The sequence below is a fragment of the Macaca nemestrina genome, chromosome 14 (genome assembly GCF_043159975.1).
Source record: "Macaca nemestrina isolate mMacNem1 chromosome 14, mMacNem.hap1, whole genome shotgun sequence".
In the NCBI taxonomy this organism is placed as follows: domain Eukaryota; kingdom Metazoa; phylum Chordata; class Mammalia; order Primates; family Cercopithecidae; genus Macaca; species Macaca nemestrina.
The window spans coordinates 110351240-110378153 of record NC_092138.1 but is presented as its reverse complement, the minus strand read 5'-3'; the positions used below and the strand labels follow the sequence as shown (position 1 = coordinate 110378153).

The window sequence follows — 26914 nt, the reverse complement described above, 5'->3', positions numbered from 1 at the left end:
CAAGGCCCCTGCCCACCCTCCCCAGGGCACTTAGCCCCAGGCTCCTCAGTCCTGCTAAGCCATCTTCTTCTTCCAACCTAGGTGAGAGGGTGCCTCCCCCTGAACCCCCAGGGTCACCTGCCTTGGACCCTTGCATCCCAACTCCACCCGTGGATCCTTTTTTATTGAGACGGAGTCTCGCTCTGTTGCCCAGGCTGGAGTGCAATGGTGCGATCTCGGCTCACTGCAAACTCCGCCTCCCGGGTTGAAGGCATTCTTGTGTCTCAGCCTCCCTAGTAGCTGGGATTACAGGCGCCTGCCAACATGCCAGGCTAATTTTTGTATTTTTAGTAGAGACGGGGTTTCACCATTTTGGCCAGGCTGGGCTCAGACTCCTGACCTTAGGTGATCCACCCGCCTCGGCCTCCCAAAGTGCTGGGATGACAGGTGTGAGCCACCATGCCCGGCCTGCCCACGGATCTTTGATGAGACATTTTAAAACCCTATTCCATGGTCCAGCCCACTCCAAGCCCATAGGAGGGTCTGAGCCTGACTATGGCCACCAGCCCAGCCCCTTGATGACTAGTGGCCCTTGACTCACCTCATCATCCTTGTACCAGGACAGATTCTCAGCGGTCAGCACAAACCAGTACTCCTTGGAGCCCCCTTTCATGATGCCAATATTATTGATAGTCAGCCAGCCCTTGCGGATGACCTGGAGGGTGATGGGGCAGGAGGTCAGCGGACAGGGCCTGAGCCTCCCTGTGGGGGATGGGGTAGGCAAAGAGAGGCATTCGGAACCCCACCCCTCCCCCAGCTCTCGGAGGCCTGGCAGTCAGCGAGGGTGGGGGCCAGACCTGCCTTGGTTTGAACCACAAGTGAACAGAGTGGAAGACAGAGGAAGACAGAGATCAGCTCAGGATAAAGAGCCTTTGACAGGCAGACCTGGCCGAGTAAGGGACTGGAGGCCTGGGTAGGGGATGAGCTCCCTGTCATCACTAGGAGTATGCAAGCACAGTTAATGGGGGCGATTGGGCAAGTCAACTGTGAGTCTTGGAAGCTTAAGGTCTCATCTGTTCTGAGATGTGTTTCTGACTTTACACATGCTGCTGCTGCCTCTGCCTAGAAAGCACTTCTTCCTTTTTGCCTGGCAAATTCCTACTCAGCCTTCAGGTATCAGCTGAGAATTCACATTCTCAGGCAGGCCCTTCCTGGCCCCCAGTATAAATCAGGATTCCTATAATAATCTTTGATCACTCCCTGAAGTTGACTTCTGTAACATGATTTCGATTTTTAATTAACTTCTCTGCATGCGTGTGTGTGATTATCTGTCGATGTAGCCTCCCCTGCTAAATCGTGAACTCTTGGTCACTAGTACATCCCAGCACCTTGCAGAAGGCCTGGCAGATAGTAAGTGATCAATACATATTTGTAGTATGAATAAATAAAAGCTATGATAGTATGATTCTAAGGGTCTTTGGCTCCAGGTCCCCAGGGGCAAGGGCTGCGCCACGAAGTGCCCAGAGTAACAAGCTAGTCCCTTTTCATGGCAGGAAGCAGCTGTCCCCAGGACTGTCCGGAGCCATGGCCACAGTCCAGGTCCTGTGGATTCTACTTCGGGGGTAGGGTCACCGGCCAGGTGCTGGCCATGGATCAGACCAAGAGGATGAGGGAATTTCTTCTGCTCCCTCCTGGACCCTGACCTCCCCAGATTCTTCTCTTGGGCATCCAGAGAAGACCCAAGGAGGCCTGGGGCTGGTGGCAAAGCCCTCTGGGGCCAGGCTTGCTTCTGGAGCCCTCCTTATGCCTCTCTGGCTTCCCTGAGAACCTGGCTGAGAACCCAAGCTGCACAGCCCAGCAGCAGTTGAGCTGAGGGGAGGCCACCAGCTGCCTCTCTCACCCCTTCCCAATCAGGCGAGGATTCCCACAGGGTCTTGTCACCGTCTCTGGAATTGAGTCCACTGTCCCAGGATGTGACCAGCAGATCTTGCCACCTGCTCCCCACCCTAACCTGTAGTCTTTGTCCTCCCCTTTGGCCACACCCAACCCTGAACTCCTCTCTGCTCGTCCTAAGCCCTCTCTGCAGCCCCGCACCAGGGACTTCCTGCTCTCCCAATCCCTACCCTGCATGGAGCTCTCGGGGGCCTTAGCTGGGCCCTACCGGCAGGCCCAGGTCTCCACGTCCTGCCCAGGGGCCAGCACCGTGTAGGCAACAGCTAATGTTGGCCAAATTGAATTGTCCTGATACTATGTTCATTCCTCCCTTCATTCTGTTGAGCACCTACTGCGTGCCAGGCACGGGGCTTGGAGCTGAGGATTTAATGATAAATGGGACAGACTCAGCCCTCCCCTTGTGGGGCCTGGGAAGGAAATAGACATTAAGCCAATAATCACATAAACACCTAGAGTCTTACAAAGAAACTACGGCCTCTGGAACCTATGGAAAGAAAAGCTGAGGACCCTCGGGCTCATGTGTACAACTGAGCAAGCGCTTCGGACCAGGGATGTTTCCGCAGACATCTAAGGACAGAGAGCAGGAGGCCAGGTGAGCAATGATTTCTTAACTTCTCTTGACTTCTCATTCGTCTCTTCATTCAAGTCCGGAGGCGATGGTTGTCAGCTTCTTAAAAACGTGTCTCACTCACGTGCATCCATCCATCCAACAGATGTTTAAGGAGCACCTACTCCATGCCAGGCCCGGCCTTCTCACCCACCCAGCCCCACACGGTCTAGTTTTGCCTGACGTAGGTGCTTGGCTGGTGCACACAGATGAACGGGTGGATGCGGCTGGGCCTGCCTCTGGTCTGAGGGCAGGTGTGAAATGCCAGGGGCTGGTGTGTACAAGCAGCTTCAGCCAAAGGGTGCCCTCCTACCCACTGCAGATTCCCACTGCCAATGGACCCTCCGCCCCCTCACTACACAAGCCGAGAGCCCCAGTCCTGGTACTCACCAGAATCTCATCCTGCAAAGAGGTAACCATAGCAACCACGAGAGGCATCGGGGAGAGAGGAGAGAGGGTTACTGAGGCAGAGTGGGAGGCTTGTGGCTGGCAGCTGACAGGTCCCTGGCCCCCTTGGGACTCTTCCCCTCAGGGGAGGAGCTCTCAGAGTCTGGCGTCCGTCCGGCACCCTCCATCCCTCGGTCTGGGGTGCTGGGGCCCACTCACCTGGTTCCCTGAAGTCTTCTTCTTGTTCATCTGGTTACTCCTCTGCTGAGCACTAATGGGAGGGAGGGGAGGAGTCTCAGAACTTCTCCTTTCAAGAGGCCCAACTCTACTGCCCACTGCTTAGTGGGCACAGGACCCAGAGCGTTAACCTAGCAGACCTGGGCTCTACACACACTCACACACACACACACATATACACACACACATACACACACACACACACACACATACACACACGTTATTACCTTCTCTGCCCAGGGAGCACTCACTTTTTGCCCAGGGAGAGCACTCACTTGGCAAAGCCTATGAAGTCCTCATGGTTGGTGTTCATGTAAGCCAGCTCGATATCGATGAGAAGCATGACCTTCAAGGATACGTAAGTTGGTGGGCAAGCGGAAAAGACACCACAAAGTTTTAAAATGCAGGGCAAGCGGGGAGAAAAATACTTGCAGCACATATAGAAGGTTAGTATCCATAATAAATATAGTCCCTACCATCAGTGAAAGACAAAAGCTAAGCGTGGTGGCTCACACCTGTAATCCCGGCACTTTGGGAGGTAGAAGTGGGAGGACTGCTTGAGCCTAGGAGTTCAAGACCAGCCTGGGCAACATAGGGAGACCTGTCTCTACCAAAAAACACAAAAGTTAGCCAGGCGTAGTGGCATGTGCCTGTAGTCCCAGCTGCTTGGGAGGCTAAGGCGGGAGGATTGATTGAGCCCAGGAAGTTGAGGCTGCAGTGAGCCAAGATTGCACCACTGCACTCAAGCCTAGAAGACAGAGCAAAACCTGAGAGAAAAGAAAAGAAAATAAGAGAGAAGAGGATGAAAGAAAGAAAGAAAATCACAAATCAAAATAGTCAAGAACATGGTGAATAATTCACGGAAGAAATGCATACAACCACTAAGGATGTGTAAAAAATCCTTACCCTCATTAATAAAGAAATGTAAGTTAAAAATGAGGCTTTTAGCCAGGTGTGGTGGCTCACACCTGTAATCCCAGCACTTTGGGAGGCCAAGGTGGGCAGATCACCTGAGGTCAGGAGTTTGAGATCAGCCTGGCCAACGTGGAGAAATCCCGTCTCTACTAAAAATACAAAATTAGTTGGGCATGGTGGCACATGCCTGTAATCCCAGCTACTTGGGAGGCTGAGGCAGGGGAATCACTTGAACCCAGGAGGTGGAGGCTGCAGTGAGCTGAGATGGTGCCACTGCACTCCAGCCTGGGCAACAAGAGCGAAACTTCGTCACAAACAAACAAACAAAAAGAGGTTTTTTCTTTTTTCTTTTTTTTTTTTTTGAGACAGAGTCTCGCTTTGTCACCCAGGCTGGAGTGCAGTGGCCGGATCTCAGCTCACTGCAAGCTCCGCCTCCCAGGTTTACGCCATTCTCCTGCCTCAGCCTCCCCAGTAGCTGGGACTACAGGCGCCCACCACCTCGCCCGGCTAGTTTTTTGTATTTTTTGGTAGAGACGGGGTTTCACCATATTAGTCAGGATGGTCTCGATCTCCTGACCTCGTGATCCACCCGTCTCGGCCTCCCAAAGTGCTGGGATTACAGGCTTGAGCCATCGCGCCCGGCCAAGAGGTTTTTTCAATGATCAGCATGGCACAAGTGTTGGGAAATGAGCTCTCTCATATATTGTTGATGGAAGTGTAAATCAGTATCACCTTCTTGTAGGGCAATTTGGCAATATTTAACAAACATTAAAATGCACAGGGCTGGGTGTGGTGGCTTATGCCCATAATCCCAGCACTTTGGGAGGCTGAGGCAGGAGGATCGCTTGAACCTAGGAATTCAAGACCAACTTGGGAAACATGGAGAAACCCTGTCTCTACAAAAAATAGAAAAATTAACCAGGTGTAGTGGTGCACGCCTGTGGTCCCAGCTACTTGGGAAGCTGAGATGGGAGGATCACTGGAGCCCAGGGATGCAGAGGTTGCAGTGAGCCATAATGGCACCACTGCACTCCAGCCTGGGTGTCAGAGCGAGACCCTATTTCAAAAAAAAAAAAAAAAAAAAGCAATGCACATATTCACTTCCAGAATTATATCTCACGGATACACTCAACAAGTAAGCAAAGATACAGGAGCCAGAGTATTCAAAGTAGTACAGTTTGTAATAGAGAAAAATTGGGAGCAAGCCAGTGGCTATCTGAGGGTGAAATAGATTATGATACTCTCTAGACAAGAAAGCACCCTGCAGCTGTTCAAAAGAACAAGGACGGGCCGGGCGGGGCGGCTCACGCCTGTGATCCCAGCACTTTGGGAGGCAGAGGCAGGCAGATCTCCTGAGGTCACAAGTTCAAGACCAGCCTGGCCAACATGGTGAAACCCTGTCTCTACAAAAATACAAAAATTAGCCAGGTGTGGTGGCGTGCACCTGTGGTCCTAGCTAATTGGGGGGCTAAGGCAGGAGAATGGCTTGAACCTGGGAGGCAGAGGTTGCAGTGAGCCGAGATCAAGCCACTGCACTCCAGCCTGGGCAACTGAGCGAGACTCCATCTCAAAAAAAAAAAAAGAAAAAAAAAAAAAAAAAGAACAAGGATAATCTCCAGGTTCTGGCCTAAAAAGACCCTTGCAAATGATTAAGTGTGAACAGATTTGGAATTGAGTAGTGATAAGAATGACTTTCCAGATGGGACAAAGAATGCCAGGTTCAGACCCAAGCCCCACTGCTTCCTATGAGCTTGGGGTCTGTCCTCAGCCTCAGATTCCACAAATGTAGAGTTTCTTCCTCTTAGAACTGGTGAAGACACAGAAGACGAGATACTCAACAGATGTTAGATATTACGATTATCTTCAGAGGAAAAAGGCAAGGCACACAGCAGGATCGTGGTTTAGGATAAAGATGGAATCTGGATTGTGTGTGTTTGTGTGTGAGTGCACCTGCGTAAGAAAATGCCTGCAAGGTGACACACTAAACTGTTTTGCTTTTTGGGGTATTACTGAGGCAGTCTCGCTGTGTTGCCCATGCTGGAATGCAGTGGCATGATCACAGCTCACTGCAGCCTCCGCTTCCGGGGCTCAAGCGATCCTCCCACCTCAGCCTCCCATGTAGCTAGGAATTCAGGTGCATGCTGCCTCACCTAGCTAGTTTTTAAATTTTTTTGTAGAGACGGGGTCTTGCCATGTTGCCCTGGCTGGTCTCAAACTCCTGGGCTCATATAATCCTCCCACCTAGGCCTCCCAAAGTGCTGGGATTACAGGTATAAGCCACTGTGTGGAGTCCCAAACTGTTACTAATGGTTATTTTTCAGGAGGAACTGGGGGTGGGGAAGAGTGAATGGAGGGCTATCTCCTTGTAATTTAACCACTTCAATACTGATTGAATCTTTTATTGAGTATTTATGATGTTTGTAATTAGAAAGCGATCAATAAGGATTTAAAAATATGACATCAACAACAAAAACATGAATGAATGGAGATGGCACCATCATGGAGAGATGTGTGAAAACAGGAAATGGGAAATGGGAGCCAGAGGAGCCTACAACAGACAGGCAGGGGCATGGCAGACATGGATCAGGAAGGAGGACTCGTCTCTGAGCTCCGTGAGGGCCACGATGGGCCCTGTTCACCTCTGCTCCATGCAGCTCAGAGGTGGCATTCAGTGGCTATGTTTGTGATTGAAGGAAGAAATGAGTGAATATTTGATGAATGATGACAAAAAAGGTGGGGGTCGCTATGAGGGGTATAATGTGACCCAGAGAACCAGCAAATAGACAAAGAGAGGCCCAAAGAGAGGACCACAAGGATAGACTGCCAGAAAGTGAAGAAAGCCACACTAGCCTGGGCACCGTGCCTCATGCCTGTAATCCCAGCACTTTGGGAGGCTGAGGCTGATCGCTTGAGCCCAGAAGTCTGACACCATCCTGGGCACCATAGTGAGACCCCCGTCTCTACAAAAGATTTTAAAATTAGCCAGGCATAGTGGCATGCACCTGTAGCCCCAGCTACTCAGGAGGCTGAAGTCGGAGGATCGCTTGAGCCCGGGAGGTCGAGGCTACAGTGAACCATGATCATGCCACTGTACTCCAGCCTAGCAGGGGCGACAGAGCGGTACTCTGTCTCCAAAAAAATAAGCATAGAATTACCCTATGGCCCAGCACTTCCACTTTTAGGTATATATCCAGAAGGGTTGAAAGTGGGGACTCAGATAGGGATTTGTACACTCATCTTCATAGCAGCGTGATGCACAATGGCCAAAAGTAGAAACAACCCACATGGATAAACCAAGTGTGGTCCATCCATACAATGTAATATTATTTAAGTCTTAAAAAGGAAGCAGCTTTTGACACATGCTACAATATGGATGACCCTGGAAGACATTATGCTAAGTGACAGATACTGTATGACTCCACTTACATAAGGTCCCTAGAAAAGTCAAATTCATAGAGACAGGCCAGGCACGGTGGCTCACGCCTGTAATCCCAGTACTTTGGGAGGCCGAGGCGGGTGGATCACTCAAGATCAGGAGTTTGAGACCAGCCTGGCCAACATGGTGAAACCCCGTCTCTACCAAAAATATAAAAAATAAGCCGGGTATGGTGGCACATGCCTGCAATCCCAGCTACTTGGGAAGCTCAGGCAGGAGAATCACTTGAACTCAGGAAGCAGAGGTTGCAGTGAACTGATTTCATGCCACTGCACTCCAGCCTGGGCAACAGCGAGGCTCCGTCTCAAAACAAACAAACAAACAAAAAAACAAATTCATAGAGACAGGAAGTTGAATGGTAGCTGCCGGGAGCTGGGGGAGCAGGGAATGGGATGTTAGTGTGGCTCATGTCTATAGACGGTGGCTCATGTCTATAATCCCAGCACTTTGGGAGGCCAAGGTGGGCGGATCATTTGAGGTCAGGAGTTTGAAACCAGCCTGGCCAACATGGTGAAACCCCGTCTGTACTAAAAATACAAAAATGTCCCGGGCATGATGGCACACGCCACCTCCCAGTAGCCTCCCAGCTACTCGGGAGGTTGAGGCAAGAGAATCGCTTGAACCCAAGAAGCGGAGGTTGCAGTGAGCTGAGATCACACCACTGCACTCCAGCCTGGGCGATAGAGCAAGACTCTGTCTCAAAAACAAAGAGTTCTGTGGATGGATGATGCTGTGCAACAACGCAAATGTACTTAGTGCCACTGAACTGTGCACTGAAACACAGCTAAAGTGGTATGTTATGTGTATTTTACTACAATAAAAAAGAGAGAGAAGCAGAGAGTCAGTATGAAAGGGAGGAAGACTGAGACCGAAGAGACAACACGAGAAGGAAGCGACCCCAGGGCCAGGAGTGGAAGGCGCAGGCGGCCAGGAGGGGAAGGAAGGTGCGGCCAGGCCGGGTGCCACAGGGCTCACCTGCTCCTTGGTGCGGCCCTCACGCTCCCGGATGTGGGTGGTCACGATGCGCTCCATCTCCTCCCGCAGCCGCGGGTACTGCTGGAGCTGGGGAAGGGCAGGAGGGCAGAAAGCCACGTACACAGGGGGCATGGGTAGGGAGCACCCACACCCCACGAGTCCAGGGATCCGCGGCGCAGGGTGGGAGGCACACACAGAACGCCCACGACGCGGGGAAGAGAGACCTGGGGTCCCAGGACGCTGATGGCACCAAGCCACGGCCACCCCTTTCCCCCAAGTGTGGGTTCCAAATGTCAATTCAAGGGTCTTCCTGGTTCCAGGCCCTCTTCACTGGCCTACCTGGGCAACTTCAGGGCAAAGGGGTGGTTCCCGTGGGAGAAAGGCCATGGGAATTAGGCTGCCCCACTGACTGGTTAGGTCGAGACCTTGGGACCGTTAGCTCCCAAGGTGTTCCCTCATCCTCAGGGCCACCCCGTGCCTTCCTAAAGGCGTGGAGGGACAGCTAGACAGGGAATCGGGCAGGGGACAGCCTCCGGATTCCTATCCAGGAGGAATCGGGGGAGGACAGGGCCCAAGGTGCCAGTTGGCCTCCTGAGTCAGGCTGGGGACAGGCAATGCTCCTTGTCAGAGCTGGGGAGGGGGTTCGGGGGAAACCAGCAGTCACACCAGAGGACATGCAGGAAACACAGGCAAAAGCATGCAAGGGCTGGGGGACATGCGAGGCGGGGGCCAGCAGCATGAGCAGTACCCCGCGGGGCCTGGCTGGGCCCTGGCCCTCTTGGTGGAATCCATTCAGCTGTTTCCCTTGCATGCCCCTGCCTGGCACCACCATCCCCAACCACATCTGCCCGGCTCTGGCCAGCCACACTCTCTTGATCCCACTCCCTTGGGGTAGGAGCTCAGCAGCACCCTTTTCCCCCCAGTTCTTATGAAGGGAGGCTGAAGGGGAAGTTGCTCCATGCCCATCCCCCTCTGCCTGTGAATCGTGCCCTCAGCTCAGTCGGGCTCTGGACACAGCCCAGGTGATTCACTTGACTACAAGGTTCTGCCGGACTTCAGCTCCTCCAGAAAGCCTGCCCCGACTGCCTGAGAGCTGAGTTAGGGGCCTCTCTCCACTCCTCTCCCACTCCACCTCCTCCAATCAACTGGGTTGCAACTGCCCCTGAGGCAGGGCTGGGGCAGGGCCAGGCCCATGGCCAGTGCCGGAAGAGGGCGTGTTGGAGAATGAGGGAATGAATGAAGGATGGATGCCAGGGTGAGTGGCACAGGGTCCTCAGCCCTCTGGCCCATGATCAGATCTTCCCGGGGAGGAGACTCAGTGCGTTTCTGTTGGTGGGAGCCCACCCCCAGGGGCTCTGGTCCTGTGGGCCCATCCTCCCCACGCGCTGGCCACCTGGGGCCCAGGCAGCGTAATGGGGCAAAGCTGGGAGCGCTCCTCGTCCTTCTTCCCGTGGCTGGGTCAGGCCCTTCAGGTGGGTCCCCCAGTGGAGGAAGAGGCCCAGGGATTGGTGTGCCTGAGTCACAGGTGGTGATTCTGAGGGCAGGATGGGGGCCAAGGAGTTTCGAGGAGGGGCATCAGGAGAGGCAGGAGGATGGGGAGAAAGCAGTGCCCTGGATATCGGTCCAGGATGCCAACACGAGGGATGCCCACATCACACCCATCATCCCGTGGCTGTGCCAAGGGTGTGGCTGATGTGGCTAAGCTCAGGAGGCCTGAGGGAGGGGCAGCCTGAGACCAGGGGCTTAAAAACAGTGACTAGAGGGGCTCTGTGGACCCCACTGCTCCTGAGGCTCAAGGAAGAGCTCCTGCTCTTTGCAGTCTGCAAGTCTGGGCAGACATTTAGGACTGGGTCACCACCACCAAGCCTCTTCTGAAGTGGTCCCAAGTGCTCCCTCCCAGGGTAGAGTTTGGAGGAGCGGGGAGAAGGAGGGAGGAGGAGGGAGCAATTTGCCAAAGAGCATGACCAATTCTCCCACTAACCGCCTGGATGTCACATGTCTCAAGTTTTCCACGTGTCACCCATGGCAGGGCAGCCTCCACCCCTTTAAGAAGTTCTGTTCCCTTTGAGCATCTTTTTCCATTCTGGCTGCCTCTGAACATTTCCAGGACATTTCGCCAGCTTTTCAAAAGGAACTTTCCCCTCTCAGCCGTTGGCTGAGGGGGCGGTCAGCCTGGAGCCCCCTGGGTTAGCGGTCAGGGACACAGCCCCTGGAGCCATTCAGCCCTGGGTTCAAAGCCAGCCACTGTCTGCTGACTCTCCTTAGAAAAGTGACCAGACCACTCTGGACCTCAGTTTCTCCATGTGGAAAATGGGGTAGTAATGACACCTTCCCTCCTAGGGTTGTTGAGAGAACTGAGCAGCACACCCCATGCCCAACATTAAACTCTTGATTTCACTCAGAGATGGCAAGTCTAATCCCAGCAGGGCTAGGAGTAATGAGAGTTCACTTATTAACACTCTTTAAACCTCTGGCAGGAGTGACTTGCTAAACTTAGAAAACTCGAGGGAAGGAAAAAAATACACATACAAAGATAGGTGGGTTTTGACTATAAGGAAAAAAATAATTATGATCCACTAAACCAATCAAAAGGCAAAAGTGGTGGGGCGCGGTGACTTACACCTGTAATCCCAGTACATTGGGAGGCTGAGGTGGGTGAATCACCTGAGGTCAGGAGTTTGAGACCAGCCTGACCAATATGGAGAAACCCCATCTCTACTAAAAATACAAAAGTAGCCGGGCGTGGTGGTGTGTGCCTCTAATCCCAGCTACTTGGGAGGCTGAGGCAGGAGAATCGCTTGAACCCAGGAGGTATAGGTTTCAGTGAGCTGAGATCGTGCCATTGCACTCTAGCCTGGGCAACAAGAGCAAAACTCTGTCTCCAACAACAACAACTACAACAACAAAAAGGCAAAAGTATCCATTTCCTCCTTGTAGACCAAAGGTTTCCTTTTCAAATATTTGTTGATCAGTTTTTTCTGCTCACAAAAATCACACAGATGGCAGGGCACAGTGGCTCATGCCTGCAATCCCAGCACTTTGGGAGGCTGAGGCAGGTGGATTACTTGAGGTCAGGAGTTCGAGACCAGCCTGGCTAACATGGTGAAATCCCATCTCTACTAAAATTACAAAAATTAGCTGGGCATGATGGCGCATGCCTTTAATCACAGCTACTTAAGAGGCTGAGTCACGAGAATCGTTTGAACCCAGGAGGCAGAGGTTACAGTGAGTCGAGATCGTGCCACTGCATTCCAGCCTGGGCGACAGAGCAAGACTCTGTCTCAAGAAAAAAAAAAAAAGACAAAAAAAAAAAAAATCACACAGACTCACTGTAAAAGATTAGAGCATGACGCCGGGCGCGGTGGCTCACGCCTGTAATCCTAGCACTTTGGGAGGCCGAGGTGGGTGGATCACAAGGTCAGGAGATCGAGACCATCCTGGCTAACACGGTGAAACCCCATCTCTACTAAAAATACAAAAAATTAGCCGGCATGGTGGCAGGTGCTTGTAGTCCCAGCTACTCGGGAGGCTGAGGCAGGAGAATGGAGTAAACCCGGGAGGCGGAGCTTGCAGTGAGCCAAGATCGAGCCACTGCACTCCAGCCTGGGCTACAGAGCGAGACTCCGTCTCAAAAAAAAAAAAAAAAGATTAGAGCATGACTAAAATTTATGAAGTGGGCTGAGTGTGGTGGCTCATGCCTGTAATCCCAGCACTCCGGGAGGCCAAAGCGGGTGGATCACCTGAGGTCAGGAGTTCGAGACTAGCGTGGCCAACATAGTAAAACCCTGTCTCTACTAAAAATACAAAAAACTAGCTGGGTGTGGTGGCGGGCACCTGTAATCCCGGTTACTCGGAGGCTGAGGCAGAATTGCTTGAACCTGGATGGCAGAGGTTGCAGTGAGCCGAGATCGCGCCATTGCACTCCAGCCTAGGCAACAAGAGCGAAACTCCATCTCAAACAAAACAAAACAAAACAAAACAAAAAAAACTTCATGTTTCTTAGTGCCTACTGCATGGCAGTAATAAAATCTGTGAAGTGAAAATCAAAAGATTCCTATGGTGAATACGCTTTTGGGATTTTATCATTCACATATATTATTTTTTCTCCAAAATACTACATATTCTTTTCTGAAACCTGCTTTTTTTTCCCCCAAGGAGGGACAAGCAAATCCCATCTTTTTTTAATCTTTAATTTTAATTTTTTTTGAGGCGGAGTCTCGATCTGTCACCCAGGCTGGAGTGCAATGTCTCGATCTCAGCTAACTGCAACCTCTGCCTCCTGGGTTCAAGCAATTCTCTGCCTCAGCCTCCCGAGTAGCTGGGATTATAGGCACCCGCCACCACACTCAGCTAACTTTTGTATTTTTAGTAGAGACAGGGTTTCACCATGTTGGCCAGGCTGGTCTTGAACTCCTGACCTTGTGATCCACCCACCTCAGCTTCTCAAAGTGCTGGGATTACAGGCATAAGCCACCACGCCTGGCCCCCTGCCCTGTCTTCTTTTTTTCCTTTGAGACGGAGTCTCACTCTGTCACCCAGGCTGGAGTGCAGTGGCGTGATCTTGGCTCACTGCAACCTCCGCCTTCCAGGTTCAAGTGATTCTCCTGCCTCAGCCTCCCGAGTGGCTGAGATTACAGGTGCCCACCATCACACCTGGCTAATTTTTCTATTTTTAGTAGCGACAGGTTTCACTGTGTTGGCCAGGCTGGTCTCAAACTCCTGATCTCAGGTGATTCACCTGCCTCGGCCTCCCAAAGTGCTGGGATTACAGGCGTGAGCCACTGCACATGGCCAAGCTTTTTTTTTTTTTTTTTTTTTTTTTAAAGACAGGGTTTTGCTCTGTCTTCCAGGCTGGAGTGCGGTGGTGTGATCACAATCACGGCTCACCGCAGCCTCGACCTCCCAGGCTCAAGCAATCCTCCCACCTCAGCCAGCCAAGTAGCTGGGACTACCGGCTTGTGCCACCATGCCCAGCTAATTTTTTAAAATTTTTGTAGAGACAGGGTGTTACTATGTTGCCTAGGCTGGCCTCTAACTTCTTTTTTATTTATTTAAAAACAGGGTCTCTAAAATAACCCAGGAGTGCAGTGGTGCAACTGAACTCCTTGGTTCAAGCCATCCTCCTGCCTCAGCCTCCCAAGTAGCAAGGACTGCAGGTACACACTGCCACACCTGGCTAATTTTTTAAAAAACTTGTAGAGATAGGGTTTTGCTGTGTTGCCAAGGCTGATATTAAACTTCTGGCCTCAAGCAATCCTCTCGCTTCAGCTTCCCAAAGTTCTGGGATTACAGGTGTGAGCCATGGTACCTGGCCTATATAAACATTTTAATGGGTGTGTAATATTCTATTGAATAGATTTATCACAGTTTACTTAACAATTTTCCTATTGGTGAATATTTAGATAGTCTCCAGTTTTTCTTTTTCTTTTTTTCTTTCTTTTTTTTTCGAGACGGAGTCTTGCTCTGTTGCCCAGGCTGGAGTGCAGTGGTGTGATCTTGGCTCACTGCAACCTCCACCTCCCCAGTTTAAGCGATTCTCCTGCCTCAGCCTCCTGAGTACCTGGGACTACAGGTACATGCCACCATACCAGGCTAATTTTTTATTTTTAGTAGAAATATTTCACCATATTGGCCAGGCTGGTCTTGAACTCCTGACCTTGTGATCCACCCACCTCAGCCTTCCAAAGTTCTGGGATTACAGGCGTGAGCCACCGCACCTGGCCAGATAGTCTCCAGTTTTTCAATATTCTAAATAGCCTGACAATGAATATCTCTGTGGTTAGATTTTTGCTTTTCTTTCTCTGTGATTGTTTCCTTAGGATAGATTCCTAGAAGACTGATTACTAGATATAAACATTTAAAAACCATGAAACACTTTGACTCTCATTCCAAAAGGAAAGCAGTAATTATGGTAAAATTTGGAAACCCAAATGTCCATCAAGAAGGGACTGATGCCAGATGGTGGCTCATGCCTATAATCCCAGCATTTTGGGAGGCTGAAGCAGGAGGACTGCTTGAGGCCTGGAGTTCAAGAGCAGCCTGGGCAACATAGTAAGATCCTGTCTTAACAAAAAAATTATTAGGCTGGGCAGGATGGCTCATACCTGTAATCCCAGCACATTGGGAGGCCGAGGTGGGTGGATCACTTGAGGTCAGGAGTTCAAGACCAGCCTGGCCAACATGATGAAACCCCAACTCTACTAAAAATATGAAAAATTAGCTGGGCATGGTGGGAGGCGCCTGTAATCCCAGCTACTCAGGAGGCTGAGGTAGGAGAATCGCTTGAACCTGAGAGATAGAGGTTGCAGTGAGCCGAGATCGCACCACTGCACTCCAGCCTGGGCGACAAGCGTGAAACTCTGTCCCCCCGCAAAAAAAACCCAAAAAATAAACAATAAAAACAAAACCAAAAAAACCAATCAAACAAAAAAATTAGCTGGGTGTGGTGCTACGTGCTTGTAGTCCCAGCTACTTGGGAGGCTGAGGCGGGAGGATCGCTTGAACCCAGTTTGAGGCTGCAGTGAGCTATGATGGTGCCACTGCACTCCACGCTGGGAGATACAGCAAAACCCTGTCTCTAAAAAAGAAAGAAAAAACAATGGGATAAGTACTACAAATACATCTGTAAGGATGTTCACTGTAGCATCATTTGTGAAGGCAAAAAAAAAAAAAAAAAAAAAAAGCAAAAAATTTAAACTTAAATGTCCGTCAAGAGGACATTGAACATATAAATCATGCCACATTTCTACAGTAGAATACAACTCAGTAGTTAAAGAGCATGAGACCGGCCGGGCGTGGTGGCTCACACCTGTAATCCCAGCACTTTGGGAGGCTGAGGTGGGCAGATCACCTGAGGTCAGGAGTTTGAGACCAGCCTGGCCAACATGGTGAAACCCTGTCTCTACTAAAAATACAAAAATTAGCCAGGTGTGGTGGTGCTCACCTGTAGTCCCAGCTACTTGGGAGGCTGAGGTGGAAGTACCACTTGAACCCAGGAGGTGGAGGTTGCAGTGAGCCGAGATCATGCTACTGCATTCCAGCCTAGGCAACAGAGTACGACTCTGTCTCAAAAAAAAAAAAAAAAAGAAAAGGCATGAGACCAATCTTTATGGAGCAACATACAATGATTACACAACACACTGCTCAGTGAAAAAGAATGAGCGGTGGCTCATGTTTGTAATCCTAGCACTTTGGGAGGCCGACGCAGGCGGATCACCTCAGGTCAGGGGTTCGAGACCAGCCTGGCCAATGTGGTGAGACCCCACTCTACTAAAAATACAAAAATCAGCCAGCGGTGGTGGTGCATGCTTGTAATCCCAGCCACTCAGGAGGCTGAGGCAGGAGAATACTTGAACCCAGGAGGCAGAGGTTGCAGTGAGCCGAGATGGTGCCACTGCACTCCAGCCTGGGTGACAGAGCAAGATTCCATCTCGGGGAAAAAAAAAAAAAAAGGAATGGAGATGATTGATGCTTACTTGAAACTCAATGCTAAGGCGGATGTGCCTCCACCCACCAGCATAGGAAAGTCCTTCAGATACAGGTGAGGCTGGGCTCACCCCTGGCGCCTCTGATTTAGCCTGCTGGAGAAGCTCCTGCAGGCAACTGATTCTCTTGCACCCCCCTGGGAAGAACTGCTTTAGACAACCTGGCTAAAAATTCTCAAAATGCCCAAAAGCAGACAAATAGGAAAAAGGCATCTAAAAAGTCACAGACAACTCAAAAGAGGCCGCCCCTGTCTAGCATGCACGGATTACTCACTGTAAAGTGAGTAATCCAATATGCTTTTAGGCAAATTGGTTTTGAGGAACTAGGACAGCTCCCCCTGCCCAGGAGTCCCTGACCTCACACCCTTTCCTCTGACCTTCCTAAATCTGAATCACACTCTGCTTCTCTTTTCTGAGACTCTGTTTTGCCATCTGCAAAATGGGAATAACAACACTACCCACGTCTCAGGGTGGTTGAGAGGACTGAGTCAGATAGTAAGGGCAAGCACTTAGCCCGTGCTTGGCACATAGTAGGTGCTCAGTAAACAGCTGCCATCTCCTTAACATCATCTTCATCACTGGCATAGGTGCCACCAAGAAGACTTGGGTTGGAGTCAAGTCTTCTGGCAGGGATGGGGGCCTGGAGGAGTCATGAGTGCAAGCACCCAGGGTTAGAAACTGGCAGGAAACACTAGGGCTGGGTCCCTGTGAGTAACCGTGAGGCCTGCTCAGGAGATCGTTCTGCCCACGGGAGGCCATGGCCACAAGGAATGGACAGCCAGGTCCAGCCCCGCCCAGGCGGCTGTCATACCTTTTCGCTACACTTTCTGATGGTGGCTGTGAGCTCACTGACTACCATATCCACACACTTGATACTGGGCTCTTTGAGCTTCTGCACCTGCTTTTTCACTGTGGCTTCAAAAGCGAGGTCAGGTGTGAAGAGGCCCGTCCTGCACCCGGGGAGGAGGTGGGGACAGGAGGAGGAGCAGCCGTGAGTGGGGAGAAGTGGGTGAAAGCCAAGCAGAGACAGGAATCCAGGGGTGGAGAGGATGGCACGGGCATGGGGGAAGAGAGAGACATCGACACAGATAAAGAGAGAGAGAGAACAGAAGACAATGTGAGCGTGGGACCGGCCCTCCCTCGCCACCCGGGGTCAGCACCTCCCAGGTGCTGCCAAGCATCCCCTGGGCTCCGTGGGTATGGCCAGAGGTACGAGGGACCAAGTCCCTGCTCCGTACAATACCCTTATTGAGTTCAGATCCTCTTCCCAGGGATGCTCCTCGGCCTCACTGAGGCTGCCTGCTCTCTCCCAGTGCCATCTTTGTCCACGGCCTTGGGTTCTTCTAAGGAGCTGACCCAGGCCAGGACAAGGCCAGGACCTCATCCACCCATCCTGTTCAATTCTACGTTTCCCAGTGTCCTGGAATTTGCTTCATCCTGACTCCAAACCTCAGCACCATTTCCTATCTCTAGGGTTGCCACATCCAGTTGCCCAGGCCATGCACTGCACAACTCCAGGGGGCTCCATTCTCATAAATCATGGTGCAGAGGCCGCCTCCTGGAGTTGCAGCATAGCAGCCTGACCTCCACTCTCCAGCTCCCTGCTCTAGTCGTGACCCTCCCTTTCTCTTCAAGGGGCATTCCTTGTCTCTCCTCCACAGGGGTTTGGTGGAACCAAAAGACAGAAAGAGAAGAGGAAAGACAGAAAGAGTGGAGGTGGTGATAGAGACGGGCCAGGACAGCAGTGGGGAGAGGAAAGGAAGGGAGGCTGGAGGGTGGAATCGAGGAGCACTGGACTTGGAGTCCAGAGCCGTGGCTTCAAGTAACAGCTCTGCCACCTCCTGACTACTGTGACCTTGGGCAAGCCACTTGATCTGGAGCTTCACTGTTCGTGCTGTGAAATGAGCACTGTCCTCTGTGCCCTGCCTCCCTGCGTGGTTCTGTGAGGCTTGGGTGGTGGCGCAGATGGGAGAAGGGCTCTATCCTTGGAAGGCCAAATGTGGATGGAAGGGAGGGAGAGGCCCTGCGTGAGGGTCCTGCGTGAGGGTGAAGTGAGGATGGGGAGGATGAAGGACAGCGGGGAGCCAGGGCACCTGCTAGTCCTGGGTCCTCTGCACCCCTCTGGCCACCCAGGCCCACCGAGCAGTGCCCAGGACTGCTCTGCACTTCACCTGTCTCCAAGGCTAAGGTTTCCCCAGACCCCTCCCTGGAGCTCCCAAAGATGACACCTCTGAGGACAGGGAGGGGGCGCAGGGTCCCCTCAAGCCCTATTCTCTGAGCTGGGGGAGCTCTTGGTGGGCTCTTGGGGTAAACAGCCAGCCATCATCCCCGTCTCACCCATGTCCAATCCCTGGGTCCCCAGACCTGGGGGCCAGGGGTGGGTGAGGCCCCCTCAGAGGCACATTCTCTCCTGGTCAGTGGCGGCCTGCCTCCCCACCCCGCTGAGGTCTGTACATGCTACCGAGGAGGCAGGGGGGGACATGGGGAGGGAGCGCCTGGCAGCAGTGCAGGGCGGGGCAGAGGCAGTGGGGGCTGGCCCGGGCCTCCGGGTTACCTTCTTGGTGCACTGTCTAACGGTGCTGATTAGCTCCGAGATAACCATGTCCACACACTTGAGACACGGTTCTCGGATCTTCTTCACCTGCTTTTTCACAATGGTCTCAAAGGCCATGTCTGGGGTAAACAGCCCCGTTCTGAACGCCCGGAGCGGGAGAAGGGCACAGTGTCACAGGCCAGTGCCAGCCAGGAGGGCCAGATCGAGGCCCCTCCCCAAGCCCATGAACTCTGCCCGAAGGGCCCTTCCACTACCCCTCTCTGGGCCTCGGTGTCCCCAGCTGTAAAATGGGAGGGAGGGGTTCTAATGAAGGGTTTTTTTTTTTTTTTTTTTTTTTTTTTCCGAGACAGAGCCTCGCTCTGTTGCCCAGACTGGAGTACAGTGGCGCGATCTCGGCTCACTGCAACCTCTGCCTCCTGGGTTCACACCATTCTCCTGCCTCAGCCTCCCAAGTAGCTGGGACTACAGGTGCCCGCCACCATGCCCGGCTCATTTTTTTGTATTTTTAGTAGAGGCAGGGTTTCACCGTGTTAGCCAGGATGGTCTCAATCTCCTGACCTCATGATCTGCCTGCCTTGGCCTCCCAAAGTGCTGGGATTACAGGCATGAGCCACTGCGCCCGGCCTTAATGAAAGGTTTTCAATTGAGGCTGTTTGGGGCAAGACAAGGTGGTTGAGAGGACTGAGTATCTGATAATGTAAGTCCTGCTTCCTCATAAGGGTCTGTGCATACAGAAGGTTCTATGGCCACAAATGGCTTGAAAATTGCCAAACTGGGTTCTCCATAAGAGCCTTTCCAGGAATAGAGTGCTTTGTTTTAAGACTAGGAAAGAGATTTTTTTCTGTGAATTGGCCAGTGCAGTTATCAGGAAGTAAATTCCATGCCAAATCTTGGAAATGAACCTGCATGAGAGCAGGGGACACTGGGTCTTGTTCACTGCCTGGCAGAGGGTAGGTGCTTTAAATTTTCCTGCCCAGTGGATTTGTTGGATGAACACAGCATAGATCTGGGTCCCTGAAGGGGATCTAAGCTTTTGAGGAACAGATTCCACCTCCCAATCCTGTTTCCTGCTCCACAGGTTGCCTAGAAGGAGGGCAGTGGGGTGGAATGGGACTGACTCTGGGCTAATGTGAATACAGGAGGGTCTGGAGGGTTGCAAAGTCCCCGGCCATCATAAAAGGACACAGCTTCATACTTAGATGCTCCACCCCAGGCCCTACCTAGTGGTTTGGGTATCTTTGCCCCGTCACCCGGGTGGCACTAGGGGAGCTATCTCACCCTGGGGATGGGCCCAGCCCTAGAGGGTGTTTCCCCGGCCACCTGCGCCCTGGGCTGTGCCCAGTTGGCCCAGCAAGTTGCAGTAGGCGGGGTGGCCCGGGTCCACTGCCCCAAGCTGGAACCTGTCATGCAGGGAGCCAAAAAGTTGGGGTGAAGAGGACTGGGGAACAGAGCTCTCAGTCCTTCCTGAGGGAGGCCCACTTCATCACTCCCTGCGCCTCTGTCCCAGACCCCCTGCTTCTGGAGTTCAGCCCCCCTCCCAGGCCCCAATACGTGCCTAATGCCATGGATATTCTTGATAGCATAGCTGATCTCCCTTCGAAGTTCCTTCTCGTCAAACTCCATCTGTGTAGAAAAGCAGAGAAAAGGCTGGTCAGGGCCTGTCCTCCTACCTGGGAGGTCAAGACAGGGCCCATACCACACCCAGGGCTGGGCATCAGGGCCTCTGGGGTGGGGGTCAGCCAAAGCATACACAGAGAGACTCCTGAGTGAGGGTGGGGGGGTCCTGAGCCATCCTGTCCCCAGGGCTGCCTGACCTACCTTGACCAGCTCAAAGGGGAAGCGCTCGTGGAAGATTCGGTTAATGCGGGCTCCCCCTGACAGTTCATAGGTGTCGATCTGATCTCCTGAGCCTTCAATGCGCTTCTCAAAGTCTACGGCGAACTGCTGGACCATCCTGGGGGGAGAGTGGTGTGGCCTGAGGGGGCAGGAGCAGCCCAGCAAAGGGAACCCTGGGAGAGCCCCCTGCTGAGAGGCTGGGGGTGGGGATTCAGTGATAGGAGCAGGAGCTGGGGGAGCCTCACTGCAGCAGGGCCTTGGTCTTGCGAGCCGGGTCATCAGGGCGGAAGTTCTTGTACTCCTCCACCTCCTTCTCAATGGACAGCAGCTGGCTCTGCAGCTTGTTCCGCAGCCCCGGCAGTGTGTCCCGGATGTGGTTCGTCAGTTGCTGGGGGTAAGGGTGAGGAAAGGGTTAAGGACAGATGGTCACAGGGCCAGGAAGGGACTTGGATGCCAGGGGACTGTGTGAATGTGGTGAGGTGGAGTGCTAAGGAGGGCAGCCCTGTCACTGCTGTCCGGACCACTGGCATGAAAGCTGGTTCATAGAAGGAGCTTGCAGAGATATATTAGTTGAATTAATGGGTGCATAATTTTCAGTAAAGCCAGAAATCTGGATTTGTATTTGGAATTTCCTGATTTTTGGCCAATTTAATATTTTTCTTTTTCTTTTTCTTTTTTTTTTTTTTTGAGATGGAGTCTCGCTCTGTCGACCAGGCTGGAGTGCAGTGGCCGGATCTCAGCTCACTGCAAGCTCCGCCTCCCGGGTTTACGCCATTCTCCTGCCTCAGCCTCCCGAGTAGCTGGGACTACAGGCGCCCGCCACCGCGCCCGGCTAGATTTTTGTATTTTTTAGTAGAAACAGGGTTTCACTGTGTTAGCCAGGATGGTCTCGATCTCCTGACCTCGTGATCCACCCGTCTTGGCCTCCCAAAGTGCTGGGATTACAGGCTTGAGCCACCGCGCCCGGCCTTTTTTTTCTTTTTTTTTTTTTGAGACGGAGTTTCACTCGTCACCCAGGCTGGAGTGCAATAGTGTGATCTTGGCTTACTGCAACTTCAACCTCCGCCTCCCAGGTTCAAGCAATTCTCCTGCCTCAGCCTCCTGAGTAGCTGGGACTGCAGGCATGCGCCACCATGCCTGGCTAATTTTTTGTATTTTTAGTAGAGACAGGTTTTCGCCATGTTGGCCAGGCTGGTCTCGAACTTTTGGCCTCAAGTGATCCACCCACTTCAGCCTCCCAAAGTGATGGGATTACTGGCATGAACCACCATACTGTCCCAATTTAATATTTTTAGACGTGTGTCTGAGGCAGGGGTGGCCAGAGGGCTGCCCCTTGGACCCTCTGGGTTTAAAGCCTCCTTTGAGGTCATTCTCAAGTTCTAGCACTCCTTGCTAAGTGCCCCCACACAGTATCTCCCTGAACCTTTACAACAATCCTATGAAACAGGTCTGATCACCATTGTCTCCATTTTACAGATGCAGAAATAGAGGCTTAGAGACCAGGCACGATTATGGCTCATGCCCGTAATCCCAACACTTTGGGAGGCCAAGGCGGGCAGATCACCTGAGGTCAAGAATATGAGACCAGCCTGGCTAACATAGTGAAACCCTGTCTCTACTAAAAATACAAAAATTAGCCGGGTGTGGTGGTGTGTGCCTGTAATCCCAGCTACTTGGGAGGCCGAGGCAGGAGAATGGCTTGAACCCAGGAGGCGGAGGTTGCAGTGAGCCGAGATTGCACCATTGCACTCCAGCCTGGGCAACAAGAGCAAAACTCCATCTCAAAATAAATAAAGAAAGAAAAAAAGAAAATAAAGAAAAAAGAAATAGAGGCTCAGAGAGCCAGAGAGAGTGTCTCAGAGAGGGAGTGACAAAGCTGGGGTTGGAACCCAGGTCTTGCCTACACAGACAGACAGTCAGACAGATAGACAGACACACACACACACATGCTTCAGTTCTGGACGCCCCATTCCAGATAGAGAAAAGTCCTGAGAAAGTCCCTGGGATTCCCTGTCAAGGTCTTCAGCCAAGTATACTTGAATCCTGGCTCCCAAACCCAAGCTCTTCCCCATGACACCCTCCACATAGGTCTTGGCCTTCTCCATGTTGGGGACTTCCAGGTCCCAGACGGGGAAATGTCAGCGAAGCTTTGCTGCTACCTGGCTGTAGGGCTGTGGGAAAGTTGCTTTGATTTTCTGAGCCTCAGTTTGTCTATCTGAGGCTAACCTCTGCTGGTCACTCTCAGAACACACTTAAATTATCCTGTTTTCATGCTTGTTTCCCCAGGCCCATCCTGGCTTGGTCGCCTACCTGATTGAGGACCTTCTGCAGGTAGGGCGTGCCCATACGGTCAGCCAAGTGGCGATAAGATGGATGGGAGAGGAAGAACTTTCGTTCAGCAGCCAAGGCAGCGGTAATGTCCTTCTTGCCATCAATGTCCTTCTGGCTCCGGTTCACCACCCCAATGTAGCCTGTGAACAGTATCAAGGTCAGGGCAACCAGCCTCAAGGGGAAGAGAGGGGTGGGGAAGGGCTGGGGAGTGGTTGAGGGGCATGGCCTGCTTACCTCTGCGCAGGGGGAGCAGCTTGTTCTCCAGCACGTCACGGGCATCTGTGCCCTCGTCCATCAGGTCCAGCTTGGTGATGACCCCGATGGTGCGCTGGCCTGGGTGCACCAGCGGGAGGGCTGTCTACAGCTGCACCCACTCTCACACATGATTCCATGCACTCCCACTCCCACCCCCCTGCCTACGCAGCCCCCTGCCCGCTCACTGCCTCCTCTCTTTCCCCCTTATTCATTTTCCACAGAGTAGCCAAAATGATTTTTATTTATTCTTCTTATTTTTTTTTATTTGTTAGAGATGGGATTTCACTTTGTTGCCAGGCTGGTTTCCAACTCCTGGCTTCAAGCGATCCTCCCAAGTTGGCCTCCCAAAGTGCTGGGATTTACAGGCATGAGCCACTGCACCTGGCCTTTTTTTCTTTTTGGAGACAAGGTCTCACTCTTGCCCATGCTGGACTGCAGTGGTGCGATTAGGGCTCATTGTAGCCTCAACCTCCTAGGCTCAAGTGATTCTCCAGCCTCAGCCTCATGAGTAGTTGGGACCACAATCGTGCACCACGGTGCCCGGCTAATTTTTAATTTTTTTGTAGAAATGCGGTCTCACTATGTTGCTCAGCCTTGTCTCGATCTCCTGGGCTCAAGCGATCCTCCCGCCTCGGCCTCCCAAAGTGCTGGGATTACAGGCATGGGCCACCATGCCTGACCTCAAAATTATTTTTAAAGGTACATATCTGATCCTACCACTATTCTTAGACCGTTCAGAGGCTCCCCTTTACACTAAGAATAGACAGCCCGCAAGCCTGGGACTTTGTGCATTGGCCACCGGGTGGGAACCTACCCTGGGGGTCCACCTCCTTGGCGACCTTGAGGGCGTCAGAATTGGCCAGGTCAGAGTTGGCAGGGGACACGGCCAGGATGAGGCAGTTCTCCTTGGTGACAAACTGCATCAGCATGTCCCGGATCTGGAACTCGATGTCGGGAGGTTGGTCCCCCACCGGGACCTTGGTCATTCCGGGCAGGTCCACCAGGGTCAGGTTCAGCACTGGACAGAGCGGCGAGAGGGTGGGCTCAAGGCGAGGGGCGTGGCCGCGGGCGAGGTTAAGGAATAGGGCGGGGCTTAGAGGAGCTGCTTGGGAGCAGGGTGGCAGGTGGGCGGGACTAGGAAATCTCAGGGCGAAAGTGGCTGCATGTTGGAGGCGTGGCCGGAAGTGAGCGGAATCCACGGCTGGGTGGAGCTTGGAATAGGATGATGCGGAGGCAGGGTCGCTCTAGGGGCGGAGTCTGCAGGAGGAGAGAAGCACGCAGAGGGGCGTGGCCAAGAAAATGATTCCTAGAGGTTGGGGCGGGGCCAGGGTCCTCACCATGCGGCGAGTAGACGCGGAGGTTGATAGGCACCGGCGAGATGCCCTTGTTGGTGCCGGTGACCCGGTCGGTCTCGGCCTCGATCTCAAGGCGCACCTCCTCGAAGTCGGTGAATTTCTTTCCCTTGCAGTGCAGGAACTCGGCATATTCTGCCCCAGAAGCGGGCAGGGGAAGGGCAGTAGGCATCAAGTTCTGGAACCCCACCTGGGGGTTTTCATCTCCCACCGGTAATAGGACTCTCTAGACACGCCTAAGCAGAACCACCACCCACGTCTCCATTACGTATTTTGATCCCTGCTATCCCTAAGGGGGACGAGGCCCACAGTCACACAGCAACCAAGTTTCGTGGCCAGGCTGGCCCTCAGCTTGGGGACGGAGGAGAGGCTGGAGTGGGCAGGCCTGGCTGCTGGTGAAGGAGGGCACGTACCTGTGGTTGCATTGACCAGCTGCAAGACCAGGGGACGTCGGGTGACAATGCCAGATCCTCGAGGCAGGAAGTCCCTGCAATGAGTTGGAGGTCAAAGGAGGGTCAAGATATGAGGGTGCGCCCTCTGTTCCAGGGGTACCTGTCCTGCCCCTGGAAGAGCCAAAGCTCCCTCCAAAGTGCTGGCCCCACCACTCCTTAGCCCAAGGGCTTCAGGTAACTAAGGGGATATGGCAGCCCAGAAAGGTGGAAAATACTTTTCCTTAAGTCGCCGGGGTCACAGAATTTATGTATCTGAGCTGCCAAGAGACTGGATCAACTCCTAGATACGTCCTGTGTTGGTTTTGAACCAACAGGAAGTCCCTGCCCCAACCCTGTCACTGCCATTCAGCCCCAGAGAAACTGAGGCATGGGGTTTCCCACACGCCTATGCATCCAGTGCCCACAGAGTGGGTCCCAGGAAACGGAGCTGTAACTTCTCCCCTCCCTTCCGCTGTGGGGCAGGGCAGCATCTCACTTCCCCTTCTCCAGGCCCCATATGGCTAGGGTTGAAGAAGAGTGGGGAAGGAGGCGGCAAGGAAAAGGACTCATGGGCTGGGTGCAGTGGCTCATGCCTGTAATTCCAGCACTTTGGGAGGCTGAGGTGGGCGGATCACCTGAGGTCAGGACTTCAAGACCAGCCTGGCCAACATGGTGAAACCCTGTCTCGACTAAAAGTACAAAAAAAATTAGCCGGCAGGGTGTTAGGTGCCTGTAATCCCAGCTTCTTGGGAGGCTGAGGCAGGAGAATTGTTTGAACCCAGGAGGCGGAGGTTATGGTGAGCCAAGATTGCGCCATTGTACTCAGCCTAGGTGACAAGAGCAAAATTCCATCTCAAAAAAACAAAAAACAAAAAAACAAAAAACTCGTGCTTCTTGGTGCCTACTGCATGCCAGGCGCTGAGTGGGGCTCCATACGGTAGCCCCATGAGGCAGGTACTGTTATTACCCCCATTTTGCAGATGAGGGAGCTGCAGCTTAGAGACATTCAGGTTGCACAGCCAGTATCTGGCAGAGCAGACCCTGGTCTCAGATGTATTTACTCTGCAGTGAGACTCCCCTGCGCTTCAGCCCCCTGTGAATCCAGCCGCCTTTGAAGGACTGGACCGAGGGGTCCCAAAGTCATCCACTGTCCCCAGACCTGACAGTCTATAGCTCAGACATCTGCTCATGCCAATGTCAACCTCAGCTGTTCTTTTGGCTGACTCTTGTGGGTGCCAGTTCTCTGTCCAGTCAGCTCTTTTCATCTACCTCCCTCTGCACCGCCCTCCAGGGTGGTGCAAGCATGAGAGTGAAGGCCTCTCCAGGAACCAGGATGTCAGAATTGCCAGTCATGGGATCCCCAGGGCCCAAGAAAGCAGGGAGCAGGCTGAAGCCCAAGGGACCATTGAGACCCAGCCAGCGCCTTATTCATGGAGAGGCCCAGGGAGGGAAAAAGACACACTCAGGCTCTACAAAGCAGAAGCGGAACCCAGGTCTCTTGCCCCCAGCCCAGAGCCTAACCCAGACTCACAAGTCTTCTTGCACCCCAGGGTCAGAAGCAAAGGGTGTTAGGTACAACAGACTAGATCCAGAGCTCCTAGGTTCAAAGCCCCTTCTTGAAGCCTCTCCACTGCCTCATATCTGGGGAAGCCGAGGCTGCTGGGGAGGAGTCAGGAATTACACTGGAGAAGGAGGATGGTAAGCCCTATGTATATTCATCATTTCTACACACCAGGCAAATGCTTTTCATTCTTGCCAGACAGTGAGCTTTAGGCAGGCAGGGCAGCCTCTTTCTGTCTGCCACTGTATCCCAGTGCCCAGGACAGGGCTTAGCACACAAGGGGCACTCAATAAATTCTGATTGAATCCCCAAGTCCTCGAATCTGTGCTCTGATATAGAGATTATCATTTTATAGAGGAAGCGGCTGAGGCTCAGAGAGGTGAAGTGACTCACCCGAGGTCACACAGCCAAGCGGGGATTCAAAGCCGAGTGTCTGTTGGTCCCTCAGCCTGGGAACTTCCTCATTCAATGGTGCTGCCTCAAACCCAAGAAGCCAGACTTGGCTTTTTATGTAATTCAATTAAATTCAGTCTGTGCCGGGCCCTGTGCCGGGCTCTGGGGATGGGAGATGATGAGTCAGACAGTTCCCACCCTGAGGAACTCACAGTGTGGTGGGAGAGA

The 26914-nt window shown here is 52.6% G+C and overlaps 1 protein-coding gene across 6 annotated transcripts in view; it reads right to left on the bottom strand.

Annotated features, from left to right (window-relative positions):
• Window positions 1–26914, bottom strand: part of LOC105463975 (dynamin 1) — a 52550-nt gene that overhangs the window by 12704 nt on the left and 12932 nt on the right. For 2 of the 6 annotated variants that reach the window (XM_071078391.1, XM_011711511.3), the window contains exons 2-15: window positions 24715–24788; window positions 24287–24436; window positions 23764–23967; window positions 22929–23027; window positions 22674–22834; window positions 20609–20751; window positions 20346–20481; window positions 20083–20150; window positions 18528–18666; window positions 8490–8576; window positions 3439–3509; window positions 3146–3197; window positions 2930–2941; window positions 581–694 (exon numbers count right to left, since the gene is read on the bottom strand). In XM_071078391.1, the coding sequence (XP_070934492.1) occupies window positions 581–694; window positions 2930–2941; window positions 3146–3197; window positions 3439–3509; window positions 8490–8576; window positions 18528–18666; window positions 20083–20150; window positions 20346–20481; window positions 20609–20751; window positions 22674–22834; window positions 22929–23027; window positions 23764–23967; window positions 24287–24436; window positions 24715–24788 (1510 nt within the window). Of the gene's footprint in view, window positions 1–580; window positions 695–2929; window positions 2942–3145; window positions 3198–3438; window positions 3510–8489; window positions 8577–16784; window positions 16924–18527; window positions 18667–20082; window positions 20151–20345; window positions 20482–20608; window positions 20752–22673; window positions 22835–22928; window positions 23028–23763; window positions 23968–24286; window positions 24437–24714; window positions 24789–26914 lie in introns of all 6 variants that reach the window. The other 4 variants (XM_071078393.1, XM_071078392.1, XM_011711510.3 and 1 more) reach the window with 3 other exon arrangements.